Genomic DNA, 27,557 nt, shown 5'->3' on the forward strand with positions numbered 1-27,557 from the left:
ATTCGTTCTCACATGGCCGTGACAGGACGCCAAATGTCCCGCAGAGACCCGTGAAGACGTGCATGTTGTCCACTGGGACCATTAAAGCCCCCAGAGAGGAGCAAGGCGAGGGACGTGTCTGCGGCCATGTCAGCGCAGCCCCCATTCAAAGCTTTGGTCTATTATTGTCGCAGGAAACGGGTAATTACAACTGGACATCTCCTGGACCGAGCCCAAAGCCCGCTTCGTGCGCGCCAGAGGGACACAGAGCTCACATACCCGGGAGTCCCGAGTTCCTGACTCACTGGCGTAAAACGGTGATCCTCATTTGCGCAGCTATTTTTGAAAGTTGGATTAATTGTCCCTCTGCGGCGCACGGATGCTTTCTCATGTCACATTAGAGCCGCCGGTTCGCCCTCAGCGGGACCACGCTCCCCGCGCAGCGTGGGCGTGCGTAATTTGCGCTCATTATTAGTTTTCCCCAAAGTTGTGTAAGAAGTTTGTAGCAGACAATTAAAGGAAAAACTCTCATGAATAGAGCGTTGTTTCTGAGGAGAGGAAGACTAAGAGCTTCACCTCTGAAACCGGCTCATCCACGAAGGTTTGAAAACAAACAATCAAACTCTCAGCCTGTGTGTTGTTACTGTAGTGTGGCACAGTGGTGGGGTAAAGTAGTTCAGTAGCACCGGGGTGAGAAAGGGGGGTCCTTGATTGAAACATCAAACACTGGTGTCGTCACTCGGCGGCGATACGTGCAGGCACTGCCTGTTCCAAAATAAATATTGACGTGATGTTGTATTCAAATGAGCTGCCTGACCGGACACAGGCGGGCCAATCACAGCCCATCGTATCATCACACCTTCTTTTCAGAAATCATTCATAACGCCGATGCGTCAAACACTCACAGAGGACCCGGCTATAAATACGGCTGCGCGCAACGCACAGTTAGACATTTTCCCAAAATCAAACGAAAGACACAACTGAGCAAGAACCGGCGTTCACCTCTCATCATCCTCTCTACCTTGCTCTACATTTTATATTCTATATTTAGTATCCAGCTCACTATGTTGGCCACGGGTGGATTATATTTGCGGCACGTCGTGGTGGCAGCGGTGTGCTCCGTGCTGGCCACAGGGACGCTGGGGTCCCCGGTGGTGGGGCCAGAGCCGATCCGATGCGCCCCGTGTACTCCGGAGAAGCTGAGCCAGTGTCCAGCGGTAGCGCCCGGTTGCGCCGAGGTGCTGCGGGAGCCCGGCTGTGGATGCTGCTTCGCCTGCGCCCTGGCGGCTGGGGAGCTGTGCGGGATCTACACGGCGCCGTGCGGTTCCGGACTGAGGTGCACCCCGAGACCCGGCGACCCCCGGCCGCTGCACTCCCTCACCCGGGGACAAGCCGTGTGCACGGAGAGCACTGAGCCCGAGCCGACCCCCGAGCCCCAGACACAAGGTAGGCCTATAACCTCGACATTTACATCCACATCCAGCAAATCCTCTTTAACACAACACCGGAACACTTGATTGATGCATTCTGGAGCCGCTCACAGTCACATCCAGTCAGCCCCGATTCACATTCATTCAATTTCCTCCTCCAGATCAGGGAGAGCCAGAGGCTGAGATGGAGAACGCAGCCATCGTCTCGGACCCCGGCTCCAGCCACTACCTCCCCGGCCACAGTAAGCCCTACGACCCGCGGGCTGCTGCCGACGCTCAGGAGAGCATGAAAGCCAAACTCGTCACCATCCGCAAGAAGCTGCTGGAAACGGTACGAGCCAAACACTGTACTATCATTGAGAGGTGAAATCCTCTGTGTGCAGTTACTAAAAGTTTTTGGGGAGGTTTTTGGGGGAGGACTGGTGCACCACAAGGGGGAGCTCATGCGCCGTTTGAGGAGATGATGGAGGGGAAGAGAGGATGCGGATGCTTGTTATTACAAGTTTTACATGCAGTTTGATGTCAGCCCACGTGTGTACTGATAATAAAGCAGTGTGGATTATTATTTCTGTGCAGAGCTCTGTTAACCCTTTACTCACCTGTCTCCTCTACAGGGGCCCTGTCATGTGGAGCTGCAGAGAGCCTTGGACAAGATTGCCAAATCCCAGCAGAAATTAGGAGACAAATTAACCAGATTCTACCTCCCCAACTGTGACAAACGTGGGCTTTACAAACCAAAACAGGTTAGTGTCTTCAAGCTTTGTGTGTGTGTGTGTGTGTGTGTGTGTGTGTGTGTGTGTGTGCGTGCATGAAATAATCTCACCAAATTGTGTGTGAGAGCCAAGATTATGTCAACCACAGCTTCAGAATGATTGTGTGTGAGTGTGAGGGTTGCAGGCAGGGATTTGTTCAGCACCTCAGAGTGTGTGTCTGTTTTTGTTTTGAGCGTGATGTCACCCAGTCAGTGCTGCATGACCATACATGTGTGCATCACACCAGGAATGAAAATGAAAGCAGTTAAGTAAAAGGGTTTTGTGTCTCTGCAGTGTGAGTCCTCTCTGGACGGACAGAGGGGTCGATGCTGGTGTGTGAGCTCCTGGAACGGCAAGAAGATTTTAGGATCGACCGACCTGCCTGCAGACGCCGAGTGCCCTTAAAGAGATCAACCACTGATGCAGATCTCACACAAGAACAGAAAAAGAAGAAGCAAGCCACTGATTTTTTCCTTTTTGATAGCTGTTTATTTATTGATCTTGTCCATGGTGGTGTTTAATTCAGGTACACTGTCATTGTGGGGCTGCTGGTCCCAACCACCCTGAACCCTCCCTCCCTCCCTCCACCCGTCCCAAAGAGAAAAAATCTATTTTTGTTTTCTGAAAAGAAGATTTTAATATTGATGCATTTACTTCTACTCTTCAGCCTTATTTATTTCCATTTTATTTCTTTTTATTTGTTATTTGTAATTATTTTATGAGTATTTATATCATTTCTTTGCCTTATTATTGTTATTATATTATTATTTTTATGGGTGTATAAAGTGTATATATGTATCTTGGCCCTGAGTAACTCCACTGCTGAGTTGAGCTCGCTCTACCCTTAAAGGAGTTGTCTGGAGGTTTGGTTTGTGACAAACCAAGCAAGAACAAAAGCACTGAGTGACCAAATGTCATTTAGAAGTATTTTCTAAATGTTGTTTTTATGATTCATTTTCATTGTTGCCATTGTTATGTCTTCTTTTTTTGTGATTGTCTTTTTTTTCCTGATGTGACACATGATCAGCTCTTGTCAGTGAATGCAAAACTCTCAGTCTGGAATCCTTAAACAGTCTCAGAAACCATTTCCCATGATTCCATGGGGTTACAGATAATATGACAGGCGGCAACTCCCTGCGTCGCCTCTCAGACGGGTATTTCTACATTAACCTACCTCCAATATTTATGTGTCTGTTGTCCGTTGTGTTAATGTATCTGTCAAAAGAAAATGCTATTTTACTTTACACGTTGCTGTTCTCTCTGACCAAGAACACATGACCACAAGGAGCGAGTCCCGCAGTGAACCCGCTCTACCTACATGCTGCTGTTGGAGAGAGAATTATTGTTTATGTGAGTCTATTCCAAAGTGACTAACTGCTCACTCGTGTGTATGTACACTTTTGTAATTGAGATGTAATGTATGAAAAAAAGGTGATATATTTAATAAAAACATTAACCTCAACTATGTGCTTCCTGGCCTGTCACCTCAGGCTGGTTTATTTTGTGGAATCATAACATCAGAATCATAACAGCTTCATCAGGATTATGAAAGTGTGTGTGCAGATGCACTCCCGGACCACATTTTTCTATATTGGGTGTGTGTTTGTGTGCAGTGTTATCACGGCGATCTAAAGTGGAGGTCCTTGTCTAACTTTAGACGGATCGCGGGGACTTGCAGCTCTGCGCTGCCTTTTGACCCGCTCTCTGTTTGCCTTGGTCGGGCACAGGAATTCGCCTCAACCTCTCGTGCCCACTGCCAGCCTGCCTGGCACCACCAGATTTATTTTTATTCTTTACAAATTGAGCCTTTGCTTTATCCTTATTGACACATTCCAAGACTGAGGGGAGCCTGATTGCATTCAAGGACTTCAACAGGAGCAAATTTTGTGTCCTGATTGCAGAAGTGAAGCTGAGGTGATCGCTCCATTAGCTGTTGCTGACAACACAAGACAAAACACACACCTCAGAGACGGCATCTTAAAATGTGTTCACTTTTTATTTTAAAAAAGACATTAAATACAAATTATACTTTGAATCAAAATCATTTCCTTTTCTCAGAAAATAATAGCTGTGTGATTTCTAGTTTAGTATCATGAAAAGCTTGAATCAGAGGATAAACTTGAAATGAAAAACAAAAGTACATTTACCCGTGAACAGAGAGAGTCTTTAACGTGACCAGCAGGGAGAAAAAAATAATAAAAAATAAAAAGTGACGTTACAGAAGTGTGACCCTGGCTCTGCACTAACAGACTTGAGGCGGGATGGCTGGGTGTGCATGGAGAGAAGTGACTTACTGAGAGGTGAGAGGTTCACCGGCCTGAAGGAGCAGTGAACTAAGATGACCAGAGACCTGAGTGACTGACTGACACAGATTTCGGCCCCGAGGCTGAAGCTCGCCTGCTGGGCACGGAGCTTACAAATGATACTGCTGAGCAACAGAAGGAAAAGGTTCATTAAAAAATAAAACATTCATTAGTGATTATATTCCCCAAAATACACTGAATCATATAGACTTTGCTGTGCAATCGGTGAGTCACTGAATTGTTCATAAGAAAACCTAGTTTGGATCAGCTTATAGTTCTTTCTTAGATAAATAATTTTCATTTTTAAGTACTGTACATGATGTCTAGTCAGACACATAGCTGGCCAGGAAATAATAATAATAATAATAATATATATAAAAAGACACACTTACAAATATTAGGGAGGGAATAGCTTAAACATATTTTTATGTATGTTCCTCCCCGTACATCAAGTCTTTGAATAGATGGGATATAGCACCAACAGGCTGGTTGTAAGTTGCTGCTGTCTATTAAAGGAAGTGTACAGCCGATTTTCATGCTACCGAGCTACTGGGCAAGCATTCTTTGTCGGCACTCTCTCCACTTTTCAAGTCTTTACACAGGATGTGGGAGAGCATCGGGCAGGAAGCTCGTCGGGGAGGACCCTGCCTCCTCCCTCAGACCCCCTACCACTCGTGTGAATGCATATTTGGTGCTGTGTCCACCTTGTGGAGATTTGTTGGCATACGATCATACAAGCATTTTTCAAAGAAACAAAAACAACAACAACAAAAAAGAAAAATAGTTGCATTGAACGGAAAATGTCTGAGGGGTGTTCGCTAGGTTGGCTGTCAGAAGTCCTGGTGTAGCTTCGTTTTTTTTCTCTCTTTCTTTTTTTCCCTCCCTGGGTTATTATTGTTTTCTTACAGTATCACACTGTTTCATCTGACATTACCTCGAAGCAAAGGTATGCAGATGCAGAAAGGACCAATTGTCTTTAACTGCATGCATTGACGAGTAGCGGCGCAGCTAAAGTGCTTTAAGTGCTTGTGCTTGTGCTTGAAGCGTGCGGGCGGCCGTTCACACCGGGCTCGCCCCGTTCAAACAAGCCTACACCAGGTTGCACCACTGACAGGAAGAGGACCGGAGTTGAGCTGGTCTGGAGTGGGGCATAACAGCTCAGGTTAGTGGGGCGGACAAGAGGACGGGATCAGGCACACAGACAAGGACATTTTAGACAAGAGGTAAAGACATGTAGGACCTCAGCACTGGAGCTGCATGAGGACACAGGAGAGCAAGTTAGATCTACAGTGGGACAGGGACGTGGGACAGAGGGTGGTGGGAAAGAGACAGAAGACAGACTTATCTAACCAAACTAATCCCTAAGACTGCAGGGCAGTGTGTGAGCACCTCAAGATAAAACTCCACCAAAAATCTATCTGTTGAGTATGAAATTCTCGCCTCCTGTGAGCTTGAAAAGTGGCTCAGAAAAGTTTATAACTCACTCTTTCTTTTCTAAGAATGGCAGCTTGAATTTACGGCTGTTACCCTCGATTCAACTGGCCAGAGCACGTGAGCAGAGATTATATCAATGGAACGTAGAATGGGTTTTTACATTTTTTTTAAAAAAGCGTCCCCATACTTCCTGCTCCATCCCACTCAGCACCGCTCACACCATGAGTTCGAAGTATGCCCGACCCAGAATGCATTTCTGTACTGGGCATACACTGCATACAATGAAATGATGTGTTTAAAGATACTAAGGCTATTTTTCTTTTGTGGAGCGAGCGCTGATTGATTTGAGTGCAACAGCTTGGAGCCTGGTAGACCACTCTTGTCTGCTTACATGCTCTGCCAATCGAACGCCAGAGTCACAAAAACGTTTCCAAACATTTGATTTGTATGGTGTTTCTACGTTCATATTGTTGCCAAAACACAACTAAATACACAACTTCTTAGTTAGCAGAGTTAGCTTTTAGCTGTCTGTCACTCACAACTACACTTGCTTTATGGTAACAAATAGCAAACATAAAAAGCTAACCATGCTAGCAACAACAAAAGCTGTGCTTTTAGCGTTATTTTGCTAGCCTGATAGCCAGACTGCCATTTCATGTTCGCTTCTTTATTCAATCTGGTGTTTGCTGTTATTTTGGATTATTTTGCACTGGATTTCTGCAAATACGCAATTTTCAAAAAAAACAAATTGCAGCGAACATAAAGTCTCTCCTGTGATGAAATTAACATATTATTTCTTAGCAAGAGGCTCTTGCCACGTTTGTAATTAAATGGCCACGGCCCTTGCATTGCCCACATGAACACTAGATCTACTTGAACCAGTGAGGATATCAGAGATTATTTCGAGAGGTTCAGAACTATGCTTATAATTCGGCACATTTTGAATCTGCATCCACTCTGCAGTTGATTCATTCTTTCTATATGTTCCAAATACTCAGTACCTCATAGCTGAGAATGCACCTAAAAATATTTTGTGAAATGATCAGCATATGGATCACCAGTGAAGATGATGCCTTCAGACATTTCTATGGATGCTTTCATGCTGTTTACTGTAGCTGCTGCCCTCCACCAAAGTGTAAGATACAATTTTCCAGAGCCACGTTTCAAGGCTGGGGGCGATGAGTATTTGATACCCAAAAGGCAGATTTTCAGTGACGTGTTCCTTTAATCGAGAACTACGGAGGGTGAAGGGGAGGGGAGGCATGAAAAGGTCTGTTTTTAAGGCACTGTAACTGCCTCCATTCCCTTCCCAACAGCAGGACGAGGGACGAGCCAGAGGCAGCGAGGAGGGCCCTAAAAAGTCAAAGCCCTGCTATCCCATAATCCTTCACTTCAAAATGGACCCTGAGCCAGAGCGTTTATGTCTGCATTGTTTAATGGAGCGGGGGCTGAGGATCTCTAAGCTCAGTTTAGTGACACACAGTATTTACATAAACACTTTTGGGAGAGTGCACACTCGCACGCCATCTTTTACAGACATGCAGCTGTGCACACGTACGCTATGCAGGTGCTCACACATGAAGACACACACACACGGACTCGCGGTTACACACTCACAGACAGACACACACGACAGAAACGGTGGTGGTGCGGTGTTTCGGGTCACAGCCACAAACAAGTCCTCTTTAAAGTGAGTGGAAAAGTCCCTCCTTCCTCTCCCTCTAAAAGAATAGTGCAGATGGTAGGATTATCTCTTTCTTCTCTCTCAGCTGTTAGCTTAAATGTCTTCTTTTTTAAAGAAAGGATAGAAGTTCCCTAAGCACAGGACAGATAGCTGTGATGGACAGGAGGCTTGGCTGGTCGCAGAGGCTGAGCTCCACCCCTCCCCCTTGTCCTCTCCCTAACTCTCCAACAGAAATGAGACCTGAAATCAAAACGTCCAGAGCCCCTTCAAATTTTTACATAAAACTACATGCAAGAGCAAAGTGGGCTCTCTTTCTTTCTCTCTCTCTGTCTTTCTCCCTCCCCCTTCCTACTCTCCTCGTCCACTCGTCATCCCTCCGTCCTCTCATTTGCTCTCCAGGTTGTAGCACTGCGTCTCCCCTCGCTCCCTGCCATCGAAGCCAGGCAGAGGCTGCCCGTATTTGTCCACGCACCAGCAGAAGCCCCGCCTCCTTCCTTTGGATGGACGGCACTGCAAAGAAAAGAAAAAGTGGAGGAGAAGAAGAATTAGTATGCTGCTTGTTGCGAAGATTAATGTGCGCAGGCTTCAACAAGAGGGATTGAACAGGTGGCACAGACAGGGCGTCGACAAACATCAGTCAGATAGCTCTGACTTCCATCAGAGCAGAAGAGGACTTATCACTCTGAGACACATTGTGAAAACAGATTAACGTTTCCAAGGTGAGGAATTACCCTGACACAGCTTTATCAACACCCCCTTCAGCGTACATGTGTGTATTATAATAAGACTCTATCTCTCTCCGTTGGCTTTTAGATTTTGGATGCTTGTCAGGAGGCCAAGCATGCCTCAGCAGAACTCTAATAAGACAAACATCTCATTGATCACGGAGAGGAATGCCCGGCTGTCTGGAACTGTCTCGAAGTTTTTATGTGCAGAAACTATCAGAGATAAACACTGCAGATGATGCAGCTGCTCGCCTTGTGAAAGACGATAATAAATGTGTCGAGATCGGAGCGGGACGGCCTCGCTCAGGCGTCCTCGTGCAACCAGCATGCTGTTGAGTTTGTCTCGTCTATGAGTTTATTTATCAGGCTCATGTGCTCCAGACCAGTGGGGGTAAAAAAGTAGATTATTTTCAATAGAGAGAGGCAGGAATGAGGAACGCACTGAGTGAGAGTGAAGGAGTGTGAAGGTAAACATGGAGTTGCTAAAATATTTGCCAAGGCCAGTTGGAGGGCTGCAAGGAAACCAGCGCTGCTATTCTGGGAAGCTGGCAGACGCTCAAAATCATCTGGAGCTGATTATGGCCTGCGCGTGCACGAGCGCACGTGCATGTGCACACATAAACACACATCAGCAAACATGAAGGCGCACACAAACATGAGTTGTATGTACTGTATGTATACATACCCCCCACCTGCTTACACACACACACAGACACTCACACATGTATGCAGTAATATCAGATGTCCCACAGGGGGCCGGGCTTTGTAGAGTGGCAACTTTATGAGCTCCATTTGGGGTTCACATGAGAAACAGACCGAGCGGCGAGGTGACCAGCCAGGGCCGAGACACACCTGTCTGCCTGTCTCACTGGCAGTGCAGTGAGACAGTTTACTGTAAGCAGTCAATAAGTACAGTACAAGCACACTGGATTTTAAGTGAGACAAAAGTTCTGAGGTTAAACTGGTTACCTACCAGTGGTTCTGCATTTTTTTCATTATTAATCAATCTGTCCATTAATTTCACAATTAATAATTTAATTGCTCTATTTAACACAATGTAGGCAAAAATTGTGTCAGGTGCTCTCGTAATATTGATTATAAACGAAATCCAGGCACCCAAAAACACAAAAATTGTGTCCTCATGTTCTGAGTCAGATCTAGTCTGGATATCTTCCTCAACTGTGATGTTCAGCTGTGATGAAAACATGGCACCTGGGTGACCGTGTTAAACTAGCTAACAAACATACTGATCACCAACAGCTTCTCTGTGAACACCTTCGGAACGGGGCCATATACGGCCTCCGAGAGTGTCGACGGAGGCCAGTTGGAGTACTGAGGTGATTTATGGAGTTTCCTGGTAGACAGATACCGGTAGCTTTGTTGCTAGGTAGTCGGTCCTTGCTGACTCAGCTCCAGGTTGCCAGGTTCCAAACCTGACAAATAAACCACCTCGGTACTGCGTTGGCTTGTGTTCACTGGGAGCTGCCAGTACGGGGAGAGTCAGCATCGGCGACTTGGTGGTTAGGGGGTGGGCTGCGCTATTGGCTGCTTCCTGATTTTACAAGAAAAAAAAAACAATGCTGACGCAACTACCATTCCCTTAGCCGTTTTGAGTTAAATATGCTAAAGGGTAAATCAAGCAGTGCTTGGACGTTGTTCAATTGATTGAGTTTGAAAGAAAGAATAAAGTAAAATATATTAAAAAAGTAACCAGTGTAACATTTTGAATGGCCTCCATGCTGCTTTCTACCGTTTTCCAGTGTGCTTGTGACGTTGAGCGAGACACAACCAGAAACAAAAACAGAAAACTCATTTTCTTGCAATTAGAAAGAAGGAGTCAATTGTTTTTAGCAGGTTTAGCTGTGTTTAGAAAATGGACATGTATGTGCTCATTTTGGTATAAAAATATCTCCCTTGGGAGATACTACCAGAATGTAGTAATGCTACTGTGACCACAACTTCATCTCCAACTCCATCCAAGGTGGCATATCCCAAATGTAGTCATATGCCTGAGGCATGTATGGCACTATCAAACCACACATGTTGCTGTTGCACTCTTTACCCTCAGAAGGCAGAATACAAACAGCTATCATTTCTGCACAACTTTGTACTTGTCATTGTTTGATTTAAACTCAGACACTCAGGAGTGCAGAACCAAAACCATACTCTCCTAATACTTACGGACTGTACTGTAGGCAGACAGACAGCGAGGCAGACAGAGAGACAGGCTTTAGTTTAGAGTGTGACCAGGTGTCTGTTTCCGGCGTAGTCAACATCCACGTGCAGCCTGAGTGCATGATCAAAGGCAGCTTTATAGAGACAGAGGCCCATTAAAATACCAACAACTACTGCAGCAGTCTGGGGGCGAGTACACAGCCCGACACGCCCCATTCTCACACGCTAACATCATCGAGGGATTCTTTTTGGTGAACTCAGCTTCGCTCCTTCCTACCTTCCTCTCTCAGTCCTCCTTCTCGTCTGTCTCACTCTGTTTTGTCCCTCTCTCCTCTCCTCCCTCCTTTTCTCCTCATCGTCTGAGTCTGCGGCCAGCTTCTATTTTAGCCCTGACCCAGTGGACGAGACTGCGGAGAGGAGCTTAACATTGTGTTCCTCTGGTTAATGATGATGGAGTCCTGGATGTGCCTGCTCAGTGTGTGTGCGTGTGTGTGTATGTGTGTGTGCATGCGTGTGTGTATGGGAGGGTTGAAAAGCCAAAGGAGAGGCGGAAGGGAGAGGAAGAGCAAAATGTGCATGTGTGCATTCCCCTGTTGCTTGGCTACCTTTGAATTTCCGCTCAGTCTCTCTTTCATCTGTGAACTATTAGCAGTCATCTCAAGCAATCCTTTCTTTACTGCTTCAATCTACACACACACACACACACACACACACACACACACACACACACACACACACACACACACACACACACACACACACGTTGCGTTGAAGACAGCCAAACACCCAGGCTGAAGACTGAATGTCACCTTACAGCAACCTAAGAAAGATTTCAGGGTTTCATTTAAGTTTTGTTGTGAACATTAATTTCGTCATTAGTTTCTTTCTTCCATTAGTTTCCTAATCCTGGAAGTTAAAGGGAATACTCCACTAAAAAACTTGTTGAGAAACAGTCACCACCTGTTGGCTTGAATCAAGGCTTTGACAGCGTTATAGATTGCTATAATTCATGACAGCTACAATAGATTCTAACTTAATAGAAGAAAAAAAAATGTATCCACTATGTCCCAAACATTAATAGTTTTGCTAAAAAACTGCTAAATATCCAGTGTCCGTTTGTGGCTAGAAGGTAGCAGTACTCTCTATAATACACTAAACAGCTAACCATAGTAGTTAGCAGGCGGAAGGTGTGTGTTTAGCCATACCTCAGCATATTTTGGTGAATGTGACAAAATGTGGCTAAATACACAACTGTTGTTTGTTGCTAGTGATGCTGTTTGTGGTTGTTATTCATGCTCCAGACTGACTTTTTTCCAGGAAAAACACTTCAACCGACGTGTCAAGTTATTGTAATCCATCCATTTTGTTTCTTCACTTTTTATTAGCATTCAAAGTACTTTTACCTCAAAACTGTACTCAGCTAAAGTACTTCAGGCAATTTATTTACTGTAAACTTTTTGTGTTACATTAAACTGGCATTCACTGTTTAATGCTTCATGTTCCTATGAACAGAAACTTCTGCTGTGTGTTTAGCGCCATTAGCTACAGGACACTGCTGCCCACCAGCCACCAACAGCTAACTAGCTCTCCTCAACTTCAACATGGATTTGTTGTTCACAAAGAAGCACTATCAGGGAGAAAATAGGGTGTGTCATATCGATGCATCATATTTTTGGTAGGGCGAGCACTGATAGGAACTATGGTAACAGCATGAGTCGATTGTAGTCAGTGCTTGGTTCAGTTTGTCATTTGCTAAGCAATAGGCTAGTTATACATACTGTACATACATTAAAAAAATCCTTTTGTTTCGGAGCATTCAGAGAAAGATCTCCTTTCATCCTAAACACACTAACTATCGCCCCGGGATGATGAGATGCTGTTAGTCTCAAGTCTTGTTCATGACCCGTGTAAGGAGACATAACCATGAATGACAGGTGTAAGCAGCTAACTATGATAGACACTACACATTTTGGTGAGAATTTAAGTGTTTGGAAGCAGAGCCCTGCCCATTTTAAGTTAATAAACGATATTATAACCATAACACAACAATGCCTATAAAACATACATTTTAATAAAGATCTGTTAAATCAGTTATTTTCTTATAATTGTGACCAACATATGCAGTGAGGGTGATATAGAAATAACATTAAATATGTTAAGTCTCTCTGGTGACTCTGTTTCTTATTGACTACAGGCGTATCTTTTGAATTTCTGTGCAATAATTTCATCAGTCTGCTATATCTTGAATCCAAGTGGGCTTTAGTTGGTGTCATCCATGAAAAGGCAAGCTACAAACGCTCAGAGCATCTTTGGAGCACAGTGAGGTGAGTAGCTGCTACTCAGAATACAGTTTTTTGGCGGTGTATTCCTTTAAGGCCCCCGGAACAACTTGGTCTGAACCTAAGCTCAGAGGTCAGCTCGGACCTTGTGCCCCATGTTCTCAGCCTTGACACTGGTCCTGCGTGGTCCACATGGCCTTCACTAAAAAAGCACATTTCATCCACCTCGCACATTCATAATGCTACCTTTATGGGGTGTGTATGCGCGTGTGTTGTGCGTATGAATGCGTGCTCTTGTGATGCCGCTCTTTATGGCTAATAGCAGCGCCGCTGGGCTTCACGGACATTAAAAAGAGCCCAGTCTGACCACAGGATAAACACAAGCTCATAAAATGCAATGTGTGTGTGTGTTTGGGAGCACACATATATGTATTTGTGTAAAAGAGGGTGCATCTGTGTGTGTGTTTGCAAGTGCATTGGGAGTAGCTACAGGATATTACTTTTTCTAAAAAAAATAGTTAATGAGAGTCCAGTGAATTCAGCTGCAGAATCATTTGTTTGTTTTAGAAGAATGGAGCAACACAAACTTTAAATAGGATCCTAAATAATCAATAGAAGTCATGAATGGATGTGGTGAAAGACAAGAGGGGAAGAAGAGGACAATTTAAACAGGACATATTTAGTTGATTAGTTGATCAACAGACAAATAATCAATGATTACCACCTAATGTAGTTTACATACCGACTTCTACATATGTCTATGTTATGCTGTGCTTAAACTGAATATCTTTGGGTTTTTCAACTGATGGTTTAGTGTGATGCAATGCAGATACAGTTCTGAACATTTGTTTAATGGAGTCAACCAGTGTTGTAAAAAGTACCCAAAACTCATACTCAAATAAAAGTACAGATATTGTGTTAAAATATTACCTTGGTAAAAGTGAATGCCATTCATACGAATAGTACTTGATAGATATTACATGTACTTAAAAATTAAAAGTAATTTTCTTGCAATAAATGTACTCAAGTATAAAAATTGTTTGCTTTAACTCAACCAATTATATTGTTCAGCTTTTTTCTGACTATCGAAATCAGAGGTTTTTCTTTTTTTATCTGATTGCTGATAAAATAAAGTAATTTAAAAATGTGTTACTTTGGCTCTGATGGAGCATACAGTCTGCAAAGTAACTGGTAACTTAGTGTAAGTTGTCAAATAAATGTAGTGGAGTAAAAGTACAATGTTTTCCTCCAAAATGTGGTGGAGTAGAGGAAAATGGAAATACTCAAGTAAATTACCTCAAAATTGTACTTAGGTACAGTACTTGAGTAAATGTACTTAGTTACATTCCATCACTGCAGTCAACCAAATAATCCACATTAAGCCATTGATTGGTTTACAGTACATTAGATCAATCAAGGGCCCTTGTACTTGTATCTTTAATGGTAAATCAGATTTCTGATTCATATCGGTGAATCTTTACACTCTTAACTGAAGAGTGATCAATAATGAAAACTACAGTTGCACTCAATAGAGCATATATCTCTGCCAAGGCCCAACAGTCCCCTTTATCTGCATCAGGCTAGATAGATACCATCCCCCTAAATACACCTGATTATTTCATCAAGAGCAAACACATCGTTCGCCATTTTGTGTAATCCTGCTGACAAACCAACCAAACAACCAACAAACGGACACATAACCACTTTGTGCAGGTAATGATTATTCGTTGAAGCCTTACACATATCATGACTGGGTATAAAACCTTAATACTTTTTGCATACACACTGAAATATGTCCGTTAAATATTGAACAGTATCAAACGATAACACTAAATGCTTGGGTGGCTTCCTGGTAACTTATTCTTTGATATTTCCTGATCTCAATCATAACTTTTACGTGTTACGTCCTTGCACAGCTGCTTGTGTTAAGACATTAAACACTGTTGCTTAATAATAAAAGGGTTTTGTAGATAATAATCTTAAGTAGTAGTTTTGTCATCAGTACCGACTCACAGGTCATCATATTGGCACAGAAATGACATATGTGACTCCCCTCTACAGGTCATGCAACAGTCATGGCGAAGAAATGTCTATATCCCCCAGTGAGAGGGAGGCGAGGTGGATTAGAAATCCAGGGAGGGAAGAGAACGAGGGAGAGAGACAGAGTGAAAATAGCTGTCTGGGTCCCCGAAGGTTGGCCAGTTATTATAAAGCCATTGTGGTCGGTGTGTACGTTTCCACAGATCCTTCTGAGTCACGCTCAATAAGTCAGCCCTTATGGGCCCTGGCACTGTCGGGACCCAGCCAGGGAGGAGGGATAAGGGTATGCAGGCACCTGGCTCACATCCTTAACCCACTGCCTCTTCCTCCTCCTCCTCTTCCTCTCGACACACACTCTAAACTCTGAAAGAGTACACAGAGAGACGCAGACACTGTCGTCCCATTCACAACCGTCTGCGGGGTGATTCCTGGCCAAACAAGGAAGGAAAAGCCAGGTGGGCGGAAGGGCAGGATGGACAGAATGATGGAGCGGGCAGCAGAACAAAAGACGGGTAGAGGACTGTAGGCAGGGCACAATGCGGGTAATGATGGCTGGCTGAAATGAGCTAGCCTGAGAGAGAGGAGAAGTCAGAGGTAGAGAGAGTGTGAGACTTTGTGGGGTGTAATGAGTGGGTCAGTGTTGGGCATGCATGGCCTGAACTGGGATACTGGGCCAATTCATATAACTGCTGCTAAAAATAGGTTTCTCTGTAGCCGAGGTAGCCCTAACACTGCTCAGACTTCTCCTGCAGCACTGAGGCCATCTCAGATTACCATCAGCATATACACTGAAAACAACACATATACACATGTTTGAGACTTGAGGTAGTTGACCCTTAAAACAGTATTCGACCCAAATCAAACTTTCTGGTATCAAAGCTTACCCACTGTAGTTTTAAAAAGGTAAAGTAAAAAGTAATGTTGGTACTTCTGTCCATCGGGTTGAATTCATGGAGATTACTACAGAAGAGCTGCAACGATTAGTTGATTAATGGATCGATGAAAATCTATTGCCAGCAATTCTGATGACCAATGATTCATTCAAGTCATTCTCTGAGCAAAACATTTGTTGATTCCAGCTGATTAAATTCTTAAATGTGAGGATTTGCTGCTTTATCTTTGTCAATTATGACAGAAAAGAGTCTTTGGGTTTTGAACTGTTTGTTGAACAAAAGAAGTGATTTGAAGAAATCCCTCTGGGCTCTGGGTGTCACGGTCCTGTCCTTTCACTTTCATTTTGTGTGTTCTGGGTCTTTGTTGTTGGTCTCTTTTGCTCTGTTTGCCTCGTGTGTTTTCGTGCTCCCCAGTCTGGTTTCCCTCCACACCTGCCCTGCATCACCTTAATTAGCACATAGTGTTTTTCCACTCATTACCCTCACCTGTGTCTCTCCACTGCACTCTACCTGCACCTCAGCCCCTCATTAGTTTAGTCCAGTCTTTGTTTAGTCTTCTGATCCTGCTGTCTTGCGTTGCCTTCTTTTTTTTTTTGTTGACATTTATAGACAAAGCGATTAATCAATTAAACGTAAAAATAATCTGCACATTAAACGTAATAAAACCAATATTTGGTGTAGCCCTTATTCTAATGGTGACAAAAATTCAGAGTGGAAAAACGTCACATATTTAGTGTAACAACAAAACCAACACTCAGTACTTCTTCACAAAGCATTTGATCAGGTGTGTGGAGGGGAGAAGGTATTGAGTCTCGTCCTTCTCCATGACGGCAGGGAAGCCTTCATCCACTTCTCCACAATCTGTTATCTCAGTCTGCCAAGCCAACAGTCACAAGTGACAAATGAGTGAAGCCCTACAATAACAGCAGTGTTTGTGTTATATTTCATATTTGTCATATTTTGGCTGAAGAATTACAGATTGCAACATACCGAGCATTGTACAGTATGTGGGATGGACAGCGCGGGAGCAAATATGCTGCAGGATGGGTTTCAGATGTTTGTATGGTCAGTTTGATCCTGATCATCAGCTGTGAAAATCTATCACCATAGGAATCCATGAAAACCAAAATGAATCTCATCTCACCACAGCTGACTTTAACTGGAACTCACAATCCTTTCTAGGAACTCAACTCAACCAGATGAGCCTGTGTCCACCCTCCCCAAATGTCCTTGTGTCAGAGCTGGAGCTTTGTGGGGGCCCTGCAGCTATTGGTGGAGAGAGTCTCCAGTACACACGGGTCTATTTAACTACTGTATTCATTATGGATGGGAATTGATAAGATTTTATTATAACAGCATTTGATACCAATGCCATTATCGATTCTATTTGTCAATCCAATACTTTATCAAGTCCCTCGTTGATTCCAGTCTGTCTTCTGTCTGTCTTTCTCTCTGCAATGATTCCTTCTTCTCGCAAATCCAGCAGTGTAGAAGAGTTTGAAATCATGTTTTGCTACTGCAGCAGTGAGGAAAACACACAGGCATCGATAAAAGGAATTGATAACCTCAAGGCATGAGGCAAACGATTCCGATGGACTGGAACCAGTTTGGAGCAGTTCTGGTTCTCAATTACCATCCCTAGAATTATTTCAAAGTACAAGCAAGAACTGGCTGTACCACCATTTTGAATAATGTAGCTGAATTCCTGATTATAGCCTGAAAACGAGGACAGAACATAAACACAAAGCGCTCAGTAGATCAACAGTACTCCGATGATCAGCGTCTTGCCTTTCGAGCATTTCTAACCAGCCTTTCCCCTGTGAACATCACACTGTCTTCTAACAGAGAGGAGAAAACACAGAACAACTCATCGCATGAACATTTTCATCTCAAACAAACCCAAACCTGTTTAACCTGGTTGCCTAATCTTTTTCACTTCCTCAGAAACTACTAAAGGAGCTCTCCTTTTCCACTCCTGCGTGTCTCATTCAATGACTCTATATTGTTTGTGTGTGAAAACTGTTACCTTTATTAACGGTTATCTGATCCGTCATCAGTCTAATTAGCCTGATCAACCCTCAGTTCATTAGATTCAAACACGAATGCTCAAAAAGGACTCGTGTTTAATTAGTTATAATATTTTTAGTTCCTGTTGATCCTTCATTCCTGGAACTATGTGGCTGAAAAGCCGTGTTAATTCCTGGTACTATTTGATGGAAAAGGTCCACATGAAAGATGAAACTACCAGCGTTTCCCAGCCACCTTTCAACAATTCCCGACCATCTGATATTAAAAGATTTGTCACTTTTAGATCCTGAGACAGCTCAAGGATCATGTGTATGGTTCTGCTCTTTCCCCTCTGTGCAGCCCCCCCCCCTTCACAGTATTGTCACCCTAGACGGTTCACACGGTCTCCTCTTCGCTGTGTTTCCGGTCATAAATCTCTGCAACACACTGTGAAGGCACATCCCCTAGGATGGATTTAACACAACACCCTGCACCCCACCGGCCCTCTGTGAGAAGGGCGACAAGGACTGGCACACTGCTGCACACACACACATTTATACACACACACACACACACACACACACACACTTAGACCAGAACTAACACTTTCCTGGTTGATATTTCTTAAAGAAATCCAGGAAAAGACAGAGGAGGAGTCTGATTTTAATAAAAGCAACAATGAAACCACACTTTGGGGACTTTGGGGAAAGAGTGAGGTAAGTATAGTAGAGGTTGATTTTATTCTATGTGTGTGTGTTTGTGTGTGTGGCTTGAGTTGGTCTCTGACTCACGGTGCTAGTGGGGTTTTTTTAGGTGACTCATCCGTTTCTCAGAATGGGCTCGGGCTCCGTGGAATCCCTCCGATAAGACTCCCAACCTCAGGAAATTGGACGGTGGTGTTTATTCGACAAGCCGTGTGTCTCAGCAGTGCCTCACCACCCCTCCTATCCATCCGCCACCTTTCCGGTCTCGCCTCTCCTCTCTTCAAGGCAGCACATCACTGACCGAACCTCTCCAACGAATTTCCGCTTTCCCGTCTTTCAAATGAGCAGGCCATGGGTGGCCCGAGTCTGCTGTACCACGGACAAGAAAAACTAAACCAGTGACAGGCTGTTTGTTTTTTTTACCTCACCAACAGCACCCCACACCTACACACCCTCACCAAAACTACCGCCATCAAACAAGCGCCATACATACACTCCCCTGCCGCCGCATCTACCGTGCCACACACACTCCCAGACCACATTCTTACATCCCTACCCCCCACACTCTCCCACACCACACACCCACAAACACACCTGACCGACTTCATTTCCTGTGAGGCATGAGTCAGACGGCTGCAGTGCATTTACTGGAGTAATACATGGTTATTAGCCATTCTGATAATATAGTGTTGATGTGGCTGTCAAGGCAACCCGCGCTGCACAAAAAAAGGGGGATTGTGCATGTGTGGGTGGGTGGGATGAGTCTGTGAGGATTCTTTGGAAGTGTTCAGGCATGCGGTGGGTCTATTTGCATGTCTGCAGGTGTGTGTGTTAAAGAAAAAGAGAGGTGAAACAGCAGGGAGATCCATTCACCTGTTTTTTCTTGTAGAAGCCCTTTCTGTCACAGTTAGGTATGCGGAAGCCTCTTGGGTTGAGCACGTTGCTGATTTTAAGACCGCTCAGGATGCTCTCCATCTCCCGCCGACACGGCCCCTAGCAACACGGCAAACACACCCCAACAACACCGATATTACACACTCATCCTGACACAATCACAGACACAAAGAACATGAGGAGTGTTCATGCAATTACATGCATTTATGGTGAAGATTAAAGTCTATAAAAGTTAACCTCCTGAACCTGGAATGTCTCATTAATGTCTCATTAACCTTCCCGCTTGGCAGTTTTAAAGTGAGAAAAACAATTTTCCCACACTGTGTGGTGATATATTTTTGATATCTGCTTGTTTAAACACTTTAGAAGGAAAAGTTAAGCCAAAAATTAAAACTCAGTCTTTATCTTGTCGACACTATGCCAATAAAAAGTCAGGTGAAGTTTTGTATCCACAAAACATTTCTGGAGCTTCACAGCAAAACAGTGTTGCACTGTCTCCTAAATGACTAAAGTAACTGGGGACTTACAATAAAACGTTCACAAAAACAACTGGAAGAAAAACATCAAATGGCTCCATGATTCTTGTTGGATGTAACCATGTCTCTGGAAGCCCCGAGATCCTGAATTGATTTCAAAATATGTTATTTACACCCTCAACACACAGTCGAGCTTGTGCACCCACTTCAGACGGGGATGCATGCTAACACTTAAGAGCTTAGCAGCTACAGTGAAGAGTTCAGCTTAAAAAAGGGTGTTAATAACGTCTTTATTATGTTATGTGAAACCAGCAGTATGGAGCCATTTTATGTTTTTTTTCTGTTGTTTTTTACATTTTAAAACAAGTCCCCAGCTACTTCAGTTGTTTAGGAGAATGCTGCAAAACTGTTCTACTGTGAAGCTCCAGAAATGTTTTGTAGACTACGAAACTTGAACCTGATTCTCCATAACATGGGGTGAAGAGATAATGACTGAATCTTCATTTTTGGGTGGACTGTTCCTTTAGGGGATAAAGCTACACAGATGATGGTAATTTGATACCACCACATTCACATCATCCTTGTACTCAAAAGTTTCCAAAACACAGTTTGTTAGTTATGGAAACTTGGAGATTGTGACTCGAATTTAAATGTTTATCCTGCGAAAAACATTTGTGTTGGTCAGAACAACATGGAGCTGCAGTGATGATCCCTGCGTTAGGTCCAGGATGAAGACATTCAGACCAAAATTAGATGTCAGCTTTCTGGAAAAAGTGGTACCTTCTCTTACAAAATGTGTGATGGCACATAACCAAACATTATGTTGTTTAAATGACAGTGGGTAACTTAAAGGAAGCCTATGGAGTGTTTGGCCACAAACTGCTCTGTAGATCAACGTTCTGATGATACTGTTTGTGTCTTGTGTTTTTCCAGTACGTGCATGAGGCTGCTCATGCATAACACCTACCACCTAGGTTGACAGTGACATGCATTCTTGCCAACTGCATACATCCATGTGCCATGGAGAACTAGTAGTCTGTCGGGTTTCATTCAAACAAACTGGCTCATTTCACTGATGAGTTCTGCCACTTTATCTGGGTGCTAATCAGTGGGTGGTGTCTCAGACTGATTCGTCCTGGTGACACGGAGATAAAGCTTCATGAACTACAACAATACCCAACTACCCCAATTCCTGTCTGATAAATCATTCATGATCTCTCTCTGCCCTGACAGACTGCCATTTCTCTTTAATTAGCACTTTAATAAAAAAAGTTGCAGACTGCTGTCTCTCCATGGCTCATGGTGATGATGCCTGAGGCTGGTGGTAATTAGAGAAAAGAGATAAAGCATGCAGTAATATAGAGAATACAAGGACCATGCCAATGTAAGCTTGGAAAATGTTGTATGTTTGTTTTAATTTTCATATGGGCACCAGATCAGGTGCTGAATGTGTCCAAGTGTAAATTAAAACACAGCAGGGTACCTTTAGGTAGAACACTTTAAACTTCAATAGCAGTGATTCATAAAGACAGTTTAGTGACTTTTACTTGGATTATAATCATTTTTTGTTAGCCCAGTTCAAATAAAAGGAGTTATCTCTGTCAAACTATTCTGACAAGACACAAAAGCACAAGGAAGCACTGAGTCCCTCTGAACAGCTAACAGTTGTGAAAGCTTTTGAAAGGCCAAAACTTTGTGAAACAAACCAGAACTCATTGAGCAGACGAGCTAACTAGGTTAACTTGCAGTTTTCAGTCATTCACTGTGAGCCAACACTATCTTAATTTGTCCAAAAGTTTCATTACTGGCAGCCAGTGAGCTTCATGTGATGTTCACATGATAGGCTAACTTTATTCATTCTAAATTGTAATGCATCTTAAATGTTGCATGGAAAATACAATGCAAGCTAGCTAGAGAGCTAACTAGCTACTGTTGCAAAAAACTTGCCTGTCACCTTTTAACGACAGATACCCTTACTCTCACTGGGTATGTCATTTTAATAATTTTAGTTTCCTAATTGCCAACTTTAGCAATTTTAAATTATACTTTGACTTTTATTAAATATTGTGTACAAAATACAAGGTAGATAGACAGCTAACTAGCTAGCAAAAAACTGCCTGCTTTTAGCTTCTCAACGACGACAAGTCTTTTCCTCTCTGCGTATGTGATTTATATAATATCGTTTTTTGAATGCACTGAACCCTGTATGTTTTTAAGTTAGCTACTCATTAGCTAGCAAGAAATCTAGCAAGCTGGCGATTTACTTTTTCACTGACTTCTTTTCACTGTGTATTCATGATTCATGTTTTTAAAAGGTCAGAATTATCAAGTAAAAAATGTTTTTTGTTGTCCATTTTTGGACAAAATACATAGCAGCTTGAAGATGAACTAGTTAGCTTAAGTTAGCCAAACCTAGCAGCCTCAGTGACAAACTCTGTTCTGCTTGGGTATATTTGGCTCATGACATTAAAAAATATATAGACAGCATGTTTAGTAGAAAAGCAGCTCATTTATTTTATTTGAAAGGGACAATTGACAATATTAAACATACAGTAAATGTTACTTTTTGATGTACTGTTCCAGAGTTAGCTTGACGCTAATTCATCTGCAGTCATAGTGGGGTCACAGTCAACATCTGTCTTTATAAACCTCTGCCATCACTGATTTTCCTCCAACTAGCACCACAATAATATTTTCCACATAAATGTCATTGCCTCTGGGTATGACTTACATACTCGGTCTCCCTCTTGTTCTCCAGGGAGAAGTTGTGAATGTCCATATTGGCTCCTCCTGACATGGACTCTACCTTGTAACTCTGAGTCTTCCTGTTCTGATCTTTCTGGATCAGTTTGTTGTGCAGCGGAGGCCTGGTGTCCATCGAGCCACGACTGTGCCCGCCCTTCACGGTCGCCACGCTGGGCACCGCCGTCATCGTCGCGGTCACGTTGGCACAGCTTTCTTCTACTTGATTTGTATCTGTATGGGAACAGGTGAAGTCATCAGTTTTTAAATGTTTCAGTTAGTATCCAAACTGTAGTTTCCAATTCAGAGGATAATGGGGAGGATAAATGATAAAAGTCAGTGGCCTAATTTTCTATGTTTTTTGTACTTTTTTGTGATTAAAGTGTTTTATATTGCACGAAAGCTGTTTAAAACACACTTACAGACTTCTAAATCCTTTATTTTATTTTATAAAACAAAAAATGTCACTTATTTTTCACAATTGAGACACAAAACCACCAACTTACACTCATCACATCTGGACTAAATAGACTCCAGAGACTGATTAACTATACTTAATGAAGCTCAGTGTGAATTCAATCATGAAGACTATCTCTTCAATCACCTCTCGCCCTGCTCGCTCCATTCACCTGACATGGGCTGTTCTTCATGTACTCTCTCTCCATTTAACCAACCAGATTCTGCTCACCAGAATCAACTCCCTGTCATCAGACCCCCAGGACCTTCTTCCTCCATCACCACCACCGGTGTCTAGACTCCATCGGGGGGTTTCCTGTTCTACGCACAGCTTCATCACCTCCCCAGATATTACTTCATCATGATGGAGTCTAACCACCAAAGACTGTGTTTTAAACAGTCACTGGAGTCTACTTGTTGATCTAATCCAAGTTTGACAAGTTTCAGTACAGCAGTTTTTAAGTCAGCCCTGTTTTTATCTTGTGATTTGATGCCAAAAAAATCAGTATAATTGCCCTTGTACCAGATTATGTCTATCCCTGGGATTTTCATGGATAGAGTGAACTATTCACAAACAGCCTTATGGCTTTTATTAGCCTACAATATCATATTATACAACTTTTATTTAATCCATGTGGTGCAAAAATGGGAATCAGCCCCTAAATATACTATTTTCCCTTAACTTCCTATAGATGCTTTGAATTGGAAGCTAAGTGTCATACAGTTGTTTTAGTCTTCAATTATGATAAACCATTGTAATACAGGATGAGATCATGAATGCCTGCTTCTCTTAATCCAACAGAGGATTCTTGACTGTCTAAGAGAGGCCTGTTTGAAAGGAACAAAATAAAGTTAGCTCATTGCCTTGTGGGCTGTTTGGAGCCAGTGATGGAGCCAAGTAATAAACAGAAACATGACGATTTCATATCCACAAATTTCCACAGCATGCCGACCAAGAGATAGAGCCACAGAGAGGAACTGAGTGTAAACAAGACTTTTTAAGGACGCTGTGAGGCAGAAAATGTTGTGTATGTGTTTATATGTGCAGGGTGGGGAACGGGGGATTGGGGCTAAAAGAGGAGGAGGTTAGGGCAGTAAGAGGCAAAGTGGGAGATGAGGGAGCAGATATATTAATAGCCCGTGGTGCTGGCAAAGATTCCTGTCAAATCGTTAAAGACAGAGTGGTGACCATCTGACAGAGAGGAAGAGAGGTGGGGGCTCCAAACACTCCTCCCTAATATAGGAGAGGACCAAACTAGCCACCATGTGCCACCCGGTTGACCACGCCACCACTAACTAACTGAGCTTGGAGACGTCCCGACGAGGCAGAGGGATGATGGGAACACACATGCAGCGGCTCACACACACCCAAACACAGTTTTAAACCGTTAACTCGAAGCAGATTTTGTGTTTGAGAGCTGCGGTGAGGGTGGCAGACGGGCATGTAGGGGTGTAGCTCATGTGGGCAGGCAGGCTGGCAGCCCACCCTTTCTCCCTGACCACCTGATCAATTAGTGACGTGGTGGGGCTCCGCAGTCTCCCAGGCTCTCCAGAACTTAGAATAACAACATGGATGTCAACAACAGCATCAGCTGGAACAAGACGGAGTCAGAATGCAGCAGATGCTCTTTAACCTGATTCAACCTCCGCGTGGTTTTTCTGAGCGTCCGTTAATGTCCGTACAAGGACGAGAATATTGAGCCCTTTCTAAGATTCCTGCAAGCGTTAATTTTTATTGTCAATATAAACTTTTATATAACCTTCGTAGGAAGTCTGGGGCGTTTTAGATAAACACATTACGCAATTTGTTTGTATAATGGCACAGGGGTAAATAGTACAAACTGTGGTGAGGAGAGCTTGTTAATGTCTGGGAGGAGAAGCTGCTCTGGAGCTGGGGACTGATGGCGGTGGAAACCACTGGGCTGCACTTACACACTCTGACCAGCAGGGGCGCTTGGGATCATTTCCCACCTTTCCCCCCCCCCATCTCCAATAGTGGAGATTCTATAATGGAGTAAACATTGATACAGTGTCACTCCTGTTATTTATTGTTTTCTGCTTTACAAGCCTGAGAAGACTGCTTCAGTCGGGAAATAATGTTAATTCTGTCTCAAATCAGAGGCTGCAGAGTGATAAACACAAGTAAACTGACACCGAAGGAGAGGAAGAAGTAGAGAGAGACAGACAGGAAGTGAAAAAGTAAGACGAGTGGAACAGTTTGGGCAAGTTGACGATGGTCTTCCAGTGTGTGTGGATGCATAAGCATGTGTGTCAATGTGTGTGTGTATGACAATGTGACTGCTGAGTGCTTGCACACCACACATTACTATGGCCAAAGCAAATAACCAGGAAGAAGAAAACACACACAGAGGCTCCTGGAGGCCTGACGTCAGCAGTGCCTAAACACACAACAGTGTGTATTCACATGGAGGTGGCATGTGTGCCGTTTTGCCAGTGTGAGCAACGTGCATCATTCACACACACAACACCAAGAGCTCTCAGTATGAGCTGAAACAGTGGCATGTAAAGAGGAATTATGCAGCTTGGGCTCACTGATATTGACTTGTGAGTGTGTGTTTGTTGCTTAAAGGGAATTCAGAGAAATCCCCCCTTGCCACACAGTCGAGATGTTTTGGCTCACATCCTGGACCAGGAAAGCAGCAGCACATATTTTCATGCTGTGTACAAAAATCCACGAGCTTTACTTGAAGGAAAATAAGGACATTAGAGAAGACAAGGACATGGTCTGCGCTCAGCCTCAGCTAAATACTGTATACTTACAGTATGTATGTGGCATTCCTTAACTATTGGTTTGAGGGAGCCAGGCTGAGTGTGTGTGTGTGTGTGTGTGTGTGTGTGTGTGTGTGTGTGTGTGTGTGTTAGAAGAGAAAAAAAGAAAGAGAGAAGAAGCAGTGATGTCCTTTTCGTAAAATCATACATCTCCAAACCCCAGAAGACAATCTTCTAATTTCTTAGATGTCATTGTGAATTTTACGCATGATGATCCAAGGCTGGAAATGGGTAAAGTGGCCGCCTGGTGGGAAAGCTACAATTCATTGCTGCGTAAACCTCCAGCCCATCGCTGGAGTTATCCACTCAAACTTTCAGGAGCCTCTGGGGTTTGTTTTCCCCTCGGGAACACATCACTGTGCAATGTCAAGCCTCCCCTCTAAAACCCTGGGCTGGTGTTCTACACTGTGGCAGGCTGCAAAACAGCACAAAGAATAGATTTTGCGCATGTTTCTTTGCGCCTTACATCTCCAGGAGATGCGTCATAAACAGCTTTATCGCACCCACTATCAATACAAGGCACTTGATCGGTGTTTCCATGAGCAGGGAACTCCCCAGACCAGGTCAGCACAGAGCAACACCTCCCGAGGTGAGAGAGAGCGCCTGTCACAGCCAACACATTACAACACAAACAGAAAAACAACAGCAATTTCTCTACAAGCACAAATAAAAACACCGCTCTTTACCTTGTTTTTGCGCCGGTATGAGAATGCTGTTGAGTTTTTTGGACGCGGCGCTGGAGCACACTCCCCGTCCCTCCAGCAGAGCTTGCAGTGGTCGGCTCTCCCCCGGCTGGTGCTGGCAGGTCAAGCCGGAGCCGCAGCGCGCCGTGTACACTCCACACGCCTGTCCCTCACCGAGGGCGCACGTCATGCAGCAGCCGCAGCCGGGCTCCCTCACCCGCTCCGCGCAGTCCTTCGGCAGTGGCTTGCACAGCAGGAGCGCCCCGGCGTCGCACGGCTCGCATCGGACCACCGGCCCCACCGTGCCGGCGAGCCGGACGAACGCAGCCAGCGCCGCGGCGAGACAAAGCACACAGAGACCGGGCATTCTGCCGATTAAGCTGGTCACAAAGGGACAGTATGTGAGTTGTCACGTAGGCTTAAGGGGACTCTCTGTGACACAGCGAGCCGGCTAGCCTTCTCCATCTGTATTTTCTTTTACGCGAACTTCTCGTTTTATACAGGCGGAAAAAAGAGCCAACAAGTCACACCCTCCTCTGTATGAATAATGTAAACGGAGAGCCCCGATATGAGGGACCGCTACATCCAGGCTGGGGAGAGAACTGCGCCAACATCCAACTCTTTTAATCTCTTATAATAATTAACAGAAGACTTCATGCTTGTTCTGAGAAAAAAAAGGAAGAATTAAAGGTGTTTGTTTCCATCTGGATATTTGCTTTCTTGTCCCCAAACAGGCAAGTAAAGTGAGCTGCAGATGGCCTGCAGCTTTTAATGTTGGAATATTTCTCTTCACTTTCATGAATATAAATATTCCTTATGTTACAGATAAGATGCATGCCAGAGAGAGACACAGGCTACACCAGGGAGGGTTTCTTCTGTGTTGACTGTTCCCAAACCTCTGGAGGTTTCCACACCACTGGCCACATCCCCTGCTGGCATCAGTGGTATGTGAGTGAATGCCATTGGTGCTACCCCCCACATGCAACACTGATAAAACATTCCTCTGGGCAGGTGTATAGGTGGCCTCCATATTAACCCACTAAAACAATAATTTCTTTGCATGTAACCTCTGTGAGTGTGTGACCACACGCTCAGCGGTGGGTGCAGCCAA

At 43.9% G+C, this 27,557-nt stretch overlaps 2 protein-coding genes across 2 annotated transcripts; one reads left to right on the forward strand and one right to left on the reverse strand.

Annotated features, from left to right (window-relative positions):
* The first annotated feature begins 966 nt into the window (after positions 1 to 966).
* On the forward strand, positions 967 to 3,623 carry LOC141004823 (insulin-like growth factor-binding protein 1). The gene is made up of 4 exons (XM_073476489.1): positions 967 to 1,425; positions 1,571 to 1,740; positions 2,024 to 2,152; positions 2,456 to 3,623. The coding sequence occupies exons 1-4, from the start codon at positions 1,044 to 1,046 to the stop codon at positions 2,564 to 2,566; spliced, it is 792 nt and encodes a 263-aa protein (XP_073332590.1). The 5' UTR covers positions 967 to 1,043; the 3' UTR covers positions 2,567 to 3,623.
* Positions 3,624 to 7,949: 4,326 nt separating this feature from the next.
* On the reverse strand, positions 7,950 to 26,813 carry igfbp3 (insulin-like growth factor binding protein 3). Its single transcript, XM_073476616.1, has 4 exons — positions 26,450 to 26,813; positions 22,507 to 22,751; positions 19,279 to 19,398; positions 7,950 to 8,092 (listed from the first exon to the last, which is right to left on the reverse strand). Exons 1-4 carry the CDS (start codon positions 26,811 to 26,813, stop codon positions 7,967 to 7,969), a joined length of 855 nt encoding a protein of 284 aa, XP_073332717.1. The 3' UTR covers positions 7,950 to 7,966.
* Positions 26,814 to 27,557: the final 744 nt, after the last annotated feature.

The sequence above is a fragment of the Pagrus major genome, chromosome 11, assembly GCF_040436345.1.
Source record: "Pagrus major chromosome 11, Pma_NU_1.0".
In the NCBI taxonomy this organism is placed as follows: Eukaryota; Metazoa; Chordata; class Actinopteri; order Spariformes; family Sparidae; genus Pagrus; species Pagrus major.

Bases quoted from the DNA above. Each gene is read 5' to 3' on its own strand.
- igfbp3 (XM_073476616.1), bottom strand. From the start codon at position 26,813: ATGCCCGGTCTCTGTGTGCTTTGTCTCGCCGCGGCGCTGGCTGCGTTC. The intron at 22,752-26,449 runs GTAAAGAGCGGT...GTTCCCATACAG, and splicing joins CATACCGGCGCAAAAACAAG to ATACAAATCAAGTAGAAGAA. The intron at 8,093-19,278 runs GTGAATGGATCT...TTTTCTTTGCAG, and splicing joins GCTTCTACAAGAAAAAACAG to TGCCGTCCATCCAAAGGAAG.
- LOC141004823 (XM_073476489.1), top strand. From the start codon at position 1,044: ATGTTGGCCACGGGTGGATTATATTTGCGGCACGTCGTGGTGGCAGCG. The intron at 1,741-2,023 runs GTACGAGCCAAA...TCTCCTCTACAG, and splicing joins GCAAGAAGCTGCTGGAAACG to GGGCCCTGTCATGTGGAGCT. The intron at 2,153-2,455 runs GTTAGTGTCTTC...GTGTCTCTGCAG, and splicing joins GGCTTTACAAACCAAAACAG to TGTGAGTCCTCTCTGGACGG.